The 12374-nt window shown below is 31.4% G+C and overlaps 3 protein-coding genes across 3 annotated transcripts in view; 1 reads left to right on the top strand and 2 right to left on the bottom strand.

Annotated features, from left to right (window-relative positions):
• Window positions 1–12374, bottom strand: part of LOC113401560 (pseudouridine-5'-phosphatase-like) — a 159434-nt gene that overhangs the window by 1692 nt on the left and 145368 nt on the right. The gene's annotated exons all lie outside the window — the stretch shown is intronic.
• LOC113401552 (centrosomal protein of 152 kDa-like) lies at window positions 290–10729 on the top strand. The gene is made up of 19 exons (XM_026641504.2): window positions 290–633; window positions 705–813; window positions 1044–1262; window positions 1472–1548; window positions 1696–1840; window positions 2256–2413; window positions 2776–2825; window positions 2905–2971; window positions 3440–3658; window positions 4011–4149; window positions 4946–5051; window positions 5268–5490; window positions 5786–5965; window positions 6177–6441; window positions 6522–6632; window positions 7071–7303; window positions 7764–8339; window positions 8594–8773; window positions 9344–10729. The coding sequence occupies exons 1-19, from the start codon at window positions 514–516 to the stop codon at window positions 9425–9427; spliced, it is 3261 nt and encodes a 1086-aa protein (XP_026497289.2). The 5' UTR covers window positions 290–513; the 3' UTR covers window positions 9428–10729.
• On the bottom strand, window positions 10254–12149 carry LOC113401557 (aminomethyltransferase, mitochondrial). Its single transcript, XM_026641510.2, has one exon. It carries the CDS (start codon window positions 11966–11968, stop codon window positions 10742–10744), a length of 1227 nt encoding a protein of 408 aa, XP_026497295.2. The 5' UTR covers window positions 11969–12149; the 3' UTR covers window positions 10254–10741.

Here is a 12374-nt window from a genome sequence, read left to right on the forward strand (position 1 = left end):
ATTTTTTATTATAAGAGTCACCAAGTTTTGAACGCTTATTATAAATCAAAATGTTGGCATTTGCATATCACTAATATATTATTTAATATTTAAGGGGTGTTTGATGGTCATGTATTATTTCGAACGTAACTGCATTATACTGTATCTTGGTATTTTATTTGGTATTTATTATGAAAAATTATTATGTGAACCTTCGGTGGCTCGACATAATATTTATTTTAAAAAAAATTGTCCTATATTATACTAGTGACTATGTACTCTGTGCACATAAATTGACGTAATTTCAACTTGCAGCTGGCAACTTAATAGTTTTCGTTAGGAAAAATTCGAAAGACAGTTAAACGTCACTTTCTAAAAGTGAGAAAAGTTATTAAAACCAAACAAACCAAACATAACAAATTGAGATTATATAATAAAAACTAACTTGATGTGGTGTAAATCAATTTAAAAAGTTAAATAATGGCATAAATTATTTTATAAAGTTGGTTGAGGTTTCTTTGTGTCTTTACAATTATGGAAGGGCCAGGTATGAGTTTGTTTCAAGGGGCCGCGAGTATTCATATTAATAATAGCGCGCAAGATAGGCTCGAGGAACAAGAAGAACTAGAAGACCAAAAACGTCGCAATGAAGAGGTAACTCCGAAGACAACTCCATACAGTGTTTCTTTAACTTGTTTGTTTACAAAGTTTGTTTACTATTTTAGCTTCAACAGAATTTAGACAATGCTTTTGACGATCTTCAAGTCGACGATGACAATAGTTCTGTAAACAGTAGTGGCAATTACACATTGGACGCAACTCGTGCAAATGGTGGTATGGTTTTGTTATTTTATTATATACACTAACTATAACAATAACAAAGTAAGTGAGATAATATGGTATGTTCAAATTTTTCGTTTTCGATTTATTCCAATATGAAATGTTTATGCTTACCAAATTAAATTTTAGTATTAGTACCTATTTAATTGAAGTTCTGAATATCACAAGTCAATAATCAATGATATCAGTATACAATAATTATTTAATTCTTCTTCGTGTACCAGTCCATCACCCTGCCAGGACGGGATTGCCGCCTACATATGTTGAGTCACTAAATCATTTAAAAGAAACTCAGCATGGCTCAGATTCTCCAAAACATTACCACGAGACTCCAAAAAATAATTTACAGCACCTAAGAGGTCATGAAGATGCTATGAAATGCTCTTACAGCCCATACGGAGCTGGTGATGGCCAAAATCATTATTTTAATCAAGATGTTAGAGGTATGATTTGAATATTTATCAACTTTTGTTTTAAAAAAATTAAAAGTTATTTATTTCCTTTTTTGCCAATACAATGCTTTTTATTTTATTAATATACTAATTCCTCCTAACTTTGGGTAAAGTTTCATCAAATTGGTAAAGCTGATTAGCAAAAGATAAGTTATAAATACAAGCAAATATCTAATATCTGTTTTAAATGTAATTTATAGGTCATCTAAATGGTATCAATAGCTACGATGCCCGACAAGAATTTATGAGTAATGAACAGTTAAAATTTTTATATGAGGTAATTTTATCTATCATATTTTTATTTGTAACTGAATATAAATAAAAATTAAAAATAATATTATTGAAAGAACAATATAAACGAAACGATTTTCAATTTCTAAAGTTTTTTTTGAAAAGTGTATAAAAGTTTGTAATATTCTTACAGATGCGTGTTAAAGAATGTGAGCAATATGCTACACAAATAGAGGTACTAGATACAGAAACAGACACTCTGCGAGCAAAATTGTTGGCTGCCGTCCATGACAAAGATAAGGCACAGTCTTCATTGCAGGAAGCACATCATTTGCTTGGTGAGCAAAACAAAAATGATTATAGATAAGATATTTATTTATTTTGATTACCAAGCTTACATACAAAACTTATTACATTATGTGTTATACAAATATTGTATATATAGTGTATTATACAGAATTAGTTTAAATATATATAGTATTAAAACTACATTAAGATATATCACATCTCTGAACAGATAGCATTTGCACACATGTTATCAATCTGCTCTGCAATGAGTATTTAATACTATACGTAGGTAGGTAGGGCTACCTATTGACATTGTTAAGTTGGTATTTATTGAAAGTTGATTAAGCTTTTTCTGTAATCATTGATTTGATATTCGAAAGGAGAAGACCCACTAATGTTTAAACAATCACCCCCTAAACAAGGCAAACATGATATTGTATGGTACTGATGGCCTATATCTCACAGCATCTAGCAAGCACAAGTCGATGGAGCTGGAGCAACAAATGATTGTGCTGAGAGAGCAGATGCAGCAGGGTGAGCACGACAAGGAGCAGCTGCGCCTGGAGCTGCGCGCCGCCGACAGTGCGCTGCGAGACGCGCAGCAACGGCTCCATACGTTGCAGGTGCGGTCCTCTGGCCTACTCCACAGAAATTCGTATAAGATCCCTATTATATACTGATAATATTACTAGGTTTTTTGTTCAAAACAAATACAATATGTTTTTACCTTTTATAAATTTTGTATGTACCTAAATGCTCATTTAGTGCAATTTTATATTTTTGAATAACAATACTACCAAAATGATTATATTGTGATTCAACAATAAAATGTATATATTCTTTAATAGACTTTTGTGAATCTATGTTATCCCAAAAACTAAAATAATAAAATAAATTAATAATATCTGAAACTAGAGGATTGTTTTTTTTCCTTTTTCGATTAATTTGACATTAAAAATGAATACATTAATGAATGAATTTACAGGTGGCTCACTCACACGACACTGATGCCTTGTTTAGAGAGCAGCAAGACAGGTACATTTTTATTTTAATCTATTAAAACATATTCTTTTATTTTAAAGCTTAAATATAATATCTCCCTCTCTCATTTCAGACATCGTGAAGAAATGGATAGGTTACATAATGATTTGATGAAAGCTAAAAGTCGACTGGATGAAAAGGTTAATATACAAACATTTATATATTGTTTTTACATTTTCTTCTCTTCATTAATTTATAATTACTTTCATTGATTTTTCTCATATTGATTATATCATTAACCTTATTTCAAAAAACAATACTTCATAAATATGTTGATTATAAAAATAATTTGCTTTTACAACATCTTTTAAATCCTTGCATATTATATTTTTAAGAGTAATGTTTGTTAAGGTAATATAAATATGACAAAATAAGCCTCAAATTATTTTATTAAATAATAACAATGATGGCCTTCAAGCAATTCTTAACTTATTTCTCAATACAATCTTGAACACCATTCTTCACAATTACTAAATTAAAACAAAGTATTGCATTTAAATGCAGAATTCCGTTTATGACTCATTTAAGTCTGGCCAACATCATTTGAACATAATAGACAAAACTAATTCATGCACGTTAAAAATCAAAACACATATTTTTATTTTCAGGATAATGAAGTAAAACTTCTTGAAAAACGATGCATGGAACGTGATAGAGAGAAAGAAGAGATATTAATAGAAAAAGGTGCAACCATAAATAGGTTGGCTAGTGAGCTGGAAGCAGCACAGAGCAGGCTGGTCAGCGGGGAGTCCACCCGGTTAAAGGAAAAAGTATTACAATTGACCTCCGAAAGAAATGCAGCCAGGGAACAAGTTAAAGAACTTGGGGTAACAATAATGTATAATTTTATATTGAAAAAAAAATAAACAGAGTAATTAAGGTGCTGAATTAAATCCAACTAATCACATCTATTTTTATACTTACTAATGTTATAGAAGGCGAAAGTATGTATGTATGAAAGTATGACTGTTTGTTACTTTTTAACGCAAAAACTACGGAATGGATTTTGATGAAACTACAATAATATAGCTTATACTTCAGAATAAGTCATAGGCTTGAATTTATAAAGTATATTGTGTGAATAAAACCTGTCAACCAATCCCTAAAACGCGAACAAAGCCGCGGGCGAACGTCGTACGACAAACTTTCCACTAATAATTTTAACGTTTTATTTTTTAGTCTAAATTAGAAGTGACCGCTCAGGAATTAGTTATGTGTCGCAATAAAGTATTGACGAGCCAAAGGGAGTACGAGAACTGGAAAACGACGCTTAACCAAATATTGACGGAAATTTTGCCTGATAATAATTACAACATAGGTAATTTATTAACATTACTTAAATGCTAAGAAGAACGTATCAATTCGGCTGCATTATTGGAACGAAGTTATTTTTCGCTGCTTACATTATGGTTTTATATAATATTATTTAAACTATTTTTTGTCTTTGTTTTAATTCACATGGGATTTTTAATAACAATTTTGTCATTTAATTATTATCAAATGTTGTCAATTTATTTAATACATATTCTAATACCTAAAGCAACTTTGTTCCAACTGGGTGTCCTACGACATTTATCTTTGTTTACCTCAAAACCTTCCTTTACGAATCGAATTAGAAAATTATTTTTTGGTTTGTATTAGAAAATTTTATATTATTATGTACATTTTACTAATTTAAAAATAATGTGAAGGTCCATGCGTCCTGTTTATTCATGTTATAAACTATATTTCAGAGTATAAAGTACGTAAAATTTATTTCATAAGAATTGAAGTCACAGCCAATATAATCGGAAGCCAAGCGAGAACCACATACCTGAAATTAACGCCTCGAATTAAATACATCCTTAAATTTTTCTCTTGACATAAGATAACGCGAACAACAATATCTAGAATATTTACAATTGAGCCGCATCGATCGTAAAGCTATGGCTACATGTGATCGGACGATTTTGAAATCTTTATAAAATGTCTTCAAAACGTGCTTATCCACTTTTAGAAAAGCCACCACCATTACTTGTTAATTTTTTTAAGATGTAATTTAATAACTAAAGTATATTACATAGCCAATTTTATTGAAAATGGTAGCTTGTGCTAATAGGTTATTATTTTTACAGCTGATCCTCCATCTCCTGGGAAATTAGCAAACCTTAAAGAAGTCTTGAATCGCTATAAACAACAGGCGCAAAAGTTGTCGACTTTGCAAGAAGAATTAGCAAAACGGTAGATAGTTATTCTAATGTTATTAATAAATAACCAAAAAATGTCATGTTATATTTCTCTCTTATATATAAAATCATAATTAAACTCTTCCAAACTATATATTTTTAAATTAGATTGTTTCTGTATAAGGGAACTTTTATACATAATTTATATTATATTATACATAATACACGATTTATGTACATTAGAATCAACCATATTTTTAATTCTATTTAGTGAAAAACGACTGGAACAACATAGAAAACAAGAATCGGACTTGCGAGCAAAATTAGAAGAACAAAAAGGTATAGAGATGCAACTCAATTCCCGTTTGGCCGTGCTGCAGAATAAATTAGAACTACTGGGAACTAACTCGGACAGTGAATTAGTTGAAACATACAAACAGCAGAATGAACACATGAGGAAAGATGCGGAGGATCTACGAGCCGAGATTAAAACGGTAAATATTTACATATACCACAATATATATTATATACCATTAGATTATATATAAATCTATATGTTATAAGTATCTCCTCCTAAATAGCTGGACATGTTTTGATGTTTTTTATAAAGGTGTTAGCCTGAAGTAAGTTAAGTAACCTTTCTCAATAAAGAAGCCATAATGAAAAAAAAAAATTATAAATCAGGCTGATAGTTCTTGAGATTAGCAATTTCGATCATATGATTTATTCACCTTTGAATATAGATTTTCTAAAGAGAGGACTAACAAAATTGTTTATTTATTAACTAAGCTGGAACTAAAGTACACTGAGCTCGAAATGGATTACGAAAAACTTAAAAACGAAAAGGGAAGTCGAGCTTCACTTGTCCAGGAAGCGAACGCCGATCTCCTGCGCGAGCTGGAGAGATATAACGGACAGCTAAAAGACACACTTAAGGAAAATGGCGAATTGAAGACGTTATATCTACAGGTTCGTCGAAATATATTGTATATTATCTATACAGTATTTATATTTATTTAAAATTACGTGTTAAAGTTTAACCACAATATTGTTGTGAATAGAGCAAATTTGTAAAATAGATTGTAAATTAATAACATAGTATGTCTATGTTCATTTGATTTTAACCAATTATATATTTTTTTGTGTATGTTATTTTATTTCAATTTTTGACATCAATAAGGTGTGCAGCGCACGAGATGCAGTTACGAGAGAACTGAAAGACGTACATACAAAAACACAGAGAGAAATAGAACAATACAAATCACAGGAGAGAGAATATGTCGAGCGAATAGAGAACGAGAAAAGACAAGTTGAAAAACTGACAACAGATCTGTTAAACTGTAGAGAAGAGTTAGAGAGAGCTAATAGAAGAATATCAGAGTTACAAAAAGAGTTTACGGACAAACAGAAAGAATTTACCGATAAACTTGACAAGTTTATTGAAGGTATCTAATATATGTAAATACTTATTTTATTATAAAGCTAAGTCTTTCTATTATATTGTTAAATCTAAAAAAAATTTCAGATGAAAAAACTGCCATGCGAAAAGAAATGGCAGCGTGTGCGCAATGCGAAAAACAATTGAAACATATCAGGAACTTGGAAGACCAACTGAGCAAGCGTAATTTAAAATTAGGTACTAATGTAGTTCAATTCACATGAATTCCATTTAAGACTATTTAAATTTTCATTTAAAACATTTTATTTTTTGTTTTTAAAACTGTTTTTCACCTGTTGATACATGGCCCCCGTCCACATTCATATATTAATATAACCTTTTATGGGCACTCTTGGCACTCAGCACAGAAATTTATAAGGTGATTAAGTGAATCACTGTTTAGCTGAAGATTACATATCAATCATTTTGTCCCAAATATGATTATAACTATAAAAGCGCATTATTATGCACACATTACCAATTATTAACTAGTCCTTAAACTTTGAGCCAGAATGTAGCAATTTAAAAAAATATTACTATTTGACTATAGTGATGATCAAACTGGCCAGACAGACCAGGGACTCCCAACTTAAAAAATATAACAAATAATGAATACAAAATTAATATATTAAATAGCGGCGCAGGAGAGTAACGAAACACTGATGAAAGAGCTAAAAGGCAAGGCGCAGTTCTTCCAGAAGTACATAGTTGAGCGATACAAAAAACTTAGTGACCTGCGTTCCGTCGCTACCAACACGGATAATGATGAAGTGAGCCCCGTGACGTCACCCGCGCGAGCTACACGACACGACGATGACGACAACGACCACGATCGTGACGATGACCGTCACGACGACCATGACCATCAGGTAATGAGCGAAATCAAATACTTTTTGAAATGAAATTGATGTAGTGACCAACCTGAACCTTCGAATCGGCCGGAGGTTATCATGACAGCCGATTGACCAGTTTCGGCTTCGGCCAAAAATTGACCTTGAGTCGGACATTATTCATGTCAATTTTTCACAAAAAGAAAGTGTTTAACACACTTTTATACACTGAACGAAACAGTAACTTATTGCACATTATTGTTTTACAAAACATACCATTATCATGTTACAAAATGTTATCCTCAGATCTAATTCTAGCAATTTAACAATATGAATACATACATATCACAAAATAGCGAATAGTGTAAAAAAGGCAGTAGTGCATACATATTATATCTGCTACTATGAAAATAGTTTCAAATACAATCATCACATAAATACTTTAGTTCTAATATTGTTATTTTGTATTTCAAATTTATCATTCATTACAATGTTTTAGGCTGAACTAATGATGAAAGAAAAAGCTATACGCGACCAGATAGCCGAGAAATTCACATTGGAAATTAAAACGATAGAAATGAACTGCGCGAGACGATTGAAAGAAATGGAGACTGAACAAATGACAGCAGTGACAAAATTAAAAGACTTATTAGAGCGGAAAGCGACGGAAGTAGACACTTTGAAGCAGTTTATTTTGTCTGAGCGAGCGAAAGTAACTCAGATACTAGAATCGAAAGAAAATGAAATATCTATACTGATAAAGGAGCATAACGAACTACAAAATGAATGTCAAAAGGCTAAAGACGATGTTGGCGAATGGCGGCACAAAGCGGAAAAATATAAAGACAGGTTGTCTCGCTTGGGCTCATTGGAAGATTTAATAAAGAAAGAGAAAGAAGATTGGAAACAGAAAAGCAATTCAAATGCTAAAGAATTTCATACAATGACAACAAAGTTGCTAGAATTACAAGCGAACATGTCGCAGCTCGAAGAAAAGTATGCAAAAGTACAGTCGGATTATCAAATTCTACAGGAAAAGTACAAAAACGCGAAGAGGACTGTTTTAACGTATAAAGTAAGTATTTGCTTATTACGATACTGAAAATAAAGTACAGCAAGCAATTTAGTTTTGATTTTTGCATATATTTTCACCGATGATGATGTCTCCTAGCCGATTTTGGTTGCAATTCAGACAACTTCATGGACTGTCTTTCACTCAAAACTTTTGGTCATTTTGAACACCATTGTGACCTATTATATATACTTGAACAGTATTATGGTGGAATGTTTACATATATTTTTACTAACATAAAATTACTTATATTTCAGGATTATATGGCAAAAAAAGACACCCATATAAACAACGAAATGAACAGAATACAAGACGAATACCGCAAGATTTTTGTAAAACTGCAAAACCAGATAAACTATTATGTTAACTGTAGAGTGTTGGAGGAGAAGAAACACAAGGAAAAGAGACCACAGTCACAACAGCAAGTGCAGGTTGATGTAAGTACATATATAATTTTGTTTAAATCCGAAAAACCAAAATCCCCTAACTTTTCCATTTTTTTTTTAAACAGTCGTGTGACGTAACTTTTTTTAAATTATAAAATAAATGTAGGCAGACTGGTAAGCCACTTGATGGTAAGCATTCACCTTACAACTCTTACATTCCCAATGTCTATGGGAGGCCATAGACATTGGGAATGTAAGAAATATTAACTGTTCCTTACATTGTCAATGCACCACCAACTATGAGAACTAAGATGTTATGTTCCTTGTGACCCCTTAAAACCGGAACACAACAATAATATTAATTATTGATGCGTGAAAAAAATAGCGTTTTGACTAGCGAAGTTATTATTGGAACTTTGGAAGTAAACATAAGTATACTCACATACAAATCGTTTGGAATGTGTAAACCCACAGTATTTATCTTTACTTCTCCCTCCATTGGAATGTACAAGGTATCAGCCATATACTTTATCTTATGTTTATATTAACGTAGCCACATTTTTAGCTTACGATAACTTATTAATACAATTATTATTTAAAATAATCACAACCCTTTTCCAGTATACAGAAAAATTAAACGAATTGACAGAAGACTTTGCGCGCCTCGCACAATCTAACTTCAAAGATTCGCCTGATCTTCACTGACATCTACTAAAAGTATTTATTGTAATATTTAATAGAAAATCTATAAAGTATTATTCATATTGAATTAACTAGTATTCGAATGATTGTAAATTAAAACTGCTTCTGAAAAGGTTATAGAATAGCCTCAAATGGAATAACTTGTGTAACCACATTCAACAACGATTATTAGAATTTATTAATCTGTCTTAGTTATATTCATTCAAAAACTAAAATGTAAATAGTACTATACCAATACAAGTTTCTTGAAACAAATATTTTAAAGTTTTCGAGATTTGTTGAAAATTTATTAACTGAAAATTTGAAAAATATATTATTCTTAGTAATTTTAGTTGACACTTACTTAACAATTTAATTCAAAGGAGGTATTATTTATTATCATTTGAATTCAACTATTTTTTGCATTTACTTTGGACTACCAACAAAATAAAATGGAAGTCATAAAATTTTGAGATCCGTCCAAGTGCAAATGCTCATTCAACACAACATTATCCGTCTTGTATCTATGTTAAATACAAGATTAATACAACTGTAATGGCCACGAAGTACTTATTTATAAACTTTAGAAATGAATTTTCATCTAATTGCATTTACCTAGTGTTAATATAATACAATAAATCATTACATATCGAAATGTGTACTTCATAAAGATTTTTGGCAAAGGTATTATTGCCATTTTACATACAAATGAACATGGTGACTTTAATTAAAACCTTTATAAAATTTAATGATGATGTTATGAAAACGATAAATCTTGTAGTACTTTGAATATTTTTGGTGCCTTCTTATGTTATTAGTATAATGATATATTTAAATAAAAAATGGTACAATAATTTTAATTCTTTAATATTAAGCGATGTGACAATTTTTAACATATTTACATGTACAAATTATTAATATTGAAGGTTAACTAAAATTGGAATTAAATGACAAATTATTATATTTTTGATAAAATATTCACTATTGAGAATCAATTATTCCTGTGATAAAGTTTGTATATATAAAACAGTATTAAAAATAGTTCAAACATAATCTCAACATTCCAAATAATTCCACAATAACTGTTACATGTCCATATATAAATTCGTATTTAATAAGTGTTCCCAATAATGTCGAATTTATTTATTATTGCTCAATTGTTAGTTTACGAGAAATATGTTGATTAGTAGTACTTGAGTTGTGTGTATATAAGCTCGCTTTTTTATAGTTTAAAGTTCAACTAGTTGTATTGTCGACGACACTAATTACAAATTCTACTTAGTTTATTGTGTTTATGATTGCAAATAAAACTATTATTTAACTTAACTTTTTGATGTTTTATTTTTTTACATAATATTTTGCTGGCACAAACGGCATTTTTGTAACTTTACTCTTTACATCCTTTCCACGTATGTTAACAAGTAATTCGGTGCCAATTTTCTTAAATTCCTCGGTAACATAGCCCATAGCAACATTTCCTCCTAGCGACGGACTTGGACAGCCGCTTGTAATCTTACCTATGTCAACTCCTTGTACACTCTTAAGTACGGCATCTTTCCGCGCTGGCGCTCCACTCTCTATTCTTACCCCTATTCTTCTTTTTCTAACTCCCTCCTTTATTTGCCTCAAAATAATATCCGCGCCGGGGAAATTATTCTCATTTCTACGTGTTTTTGCAATCAACCATGTCAAACTGGCTTCTACCGGGGTAATAGTCTCATCGATATCATTTCCATATAAGCATAATCCTGCTTCTAATCGGAGCGAGTCCCTTGCTCCGAGACCAGCTAGCTTTACATCCGGGGATTGTAATAACGCCTCTACTACATTCTCCGCCTTATCCGCGGGTATAGATATCTCGAACCCATCCTCACCCGTGTAGCCACAGCGAGTCACACGACTTTCAACACCGGCTACTTTACCAATTCTTGAATTCATAAACATCAAATCTGCCAACGGAATGTCCGTCAGAGGTTGTAAATTACACGCCGCCATCGGTCCCTGCACTGCAATGAGAGCTCTTTCAGTAACATCCCAAAATTTGATAGTGACATCTTTACCTTTTTTGCGGTATATTTCCGACGTTTGTAACATGTGCTGTTTGTCGACTTCCAACCGTCCTGCATTGGAGACGATATAAAGCTGGTTATCCATTACTTTTGTGACTATAAGATCATCAATTATTCCTCCTTTTTCATTTAGAAACACGGTCAAAGAGCTAGTTCCAGGTGCCATTCCTTTTAAGTCCACGGGACATATCGACTCAAACCATGAAATACAGTCCTTACCTCGAACGTTCGTCTGAAGCATGTGCGAAACATCAAAAATTGAAGCACTTTTCCTCGTGAAGAGATGAGACGCCGATACACTCATGTCTGCATATTGAACTGGTAAGTAAAACCCGGCGAAATCGACCAATTTTCCATTATACTTTTTATGCACATTGTACAGGCTTGTTTGCTTGATACCTTTGTCACTAAAATTACGAAGTTGTACTTTAGTAACATTGAGGTGACCCCGATGTAGATACTCTTTTACTAAAATATTAATGCTCTTGGAAGTCATTTTACATTACAAGTGCTCGAGATATTTGGATACAACTGAGTACCCGATTAGTTATCAAGTTTAAGTAATGATTGGTCAAGGGTCAAGTAATAGTGTAAAACTTTTTGATAACAATAATAACGACAAATAGAGACCATAGGCAATGTGACAAAATTTTAAATCAGCTTAATAAAATAAGATTGTTTGTTTCTATTTTATTCTTTAATCTACATTATCAAATTACATTTTTGTTTTCACATCTTGTTTAGGAAATTTTGTTACATAATATAATTTATCATTATGCCATTTTCTTTCATAGGCAATACTTTCGTACTGTTTGTCTGGTATATTACATATATATATTATTTAATGTAATAATACAGACAAGGCTGTTGGTATTACTTGGGGTACATTGTTATTGGTTGCA

This window comes from Vanessa tameamea, chromosome 20 (genome assembly GCF_037043105.1).
Source record: "Vanessa tameamea isolate UH-Manoa-2023 chromosome 20, ilVanTame1 primary haplotype, whole genome shotgun sequence".
In the NCBI taxonomy this organism is placed as follows: Eukaryota; Metazoa; Arthropoda; class Insecta; order Lepidoptera; family Nymphalidae; genus Vanessa; species Vanessa tameamea.

Bases quoted from the DNA above. Each gene is read 5' to 3' on its own strand.
- LOC113401552 (XM_026641504.2), top strand. From the start codon at position 514: ATGGAAGGGCCAGGTATGAGTTTGTTTCAAGGGGCCGCGAGTATTCAT. The intron at 2,826-2,904 runs GTACATTTTTAT...CTCTCATTTCAG, and splicing joins TTTAGAGAGCAGCAAGACAG to ACATCGTGAAGAAATGGATA. The intron at 4,150-4,945 runs GTAATTTATTAA...TTATTTTTACAG, and splicing joins TGATAATAATTACAACATAG to CTGATCCTCCATCTCCTGGG.
- LOC113401557 (XM_026641510.2), bottom strand. From the start codon at position 11,968: ATGACTTCCAAGAGCATTAATATTTTAGTAAAAGAGTATCTACATCGG.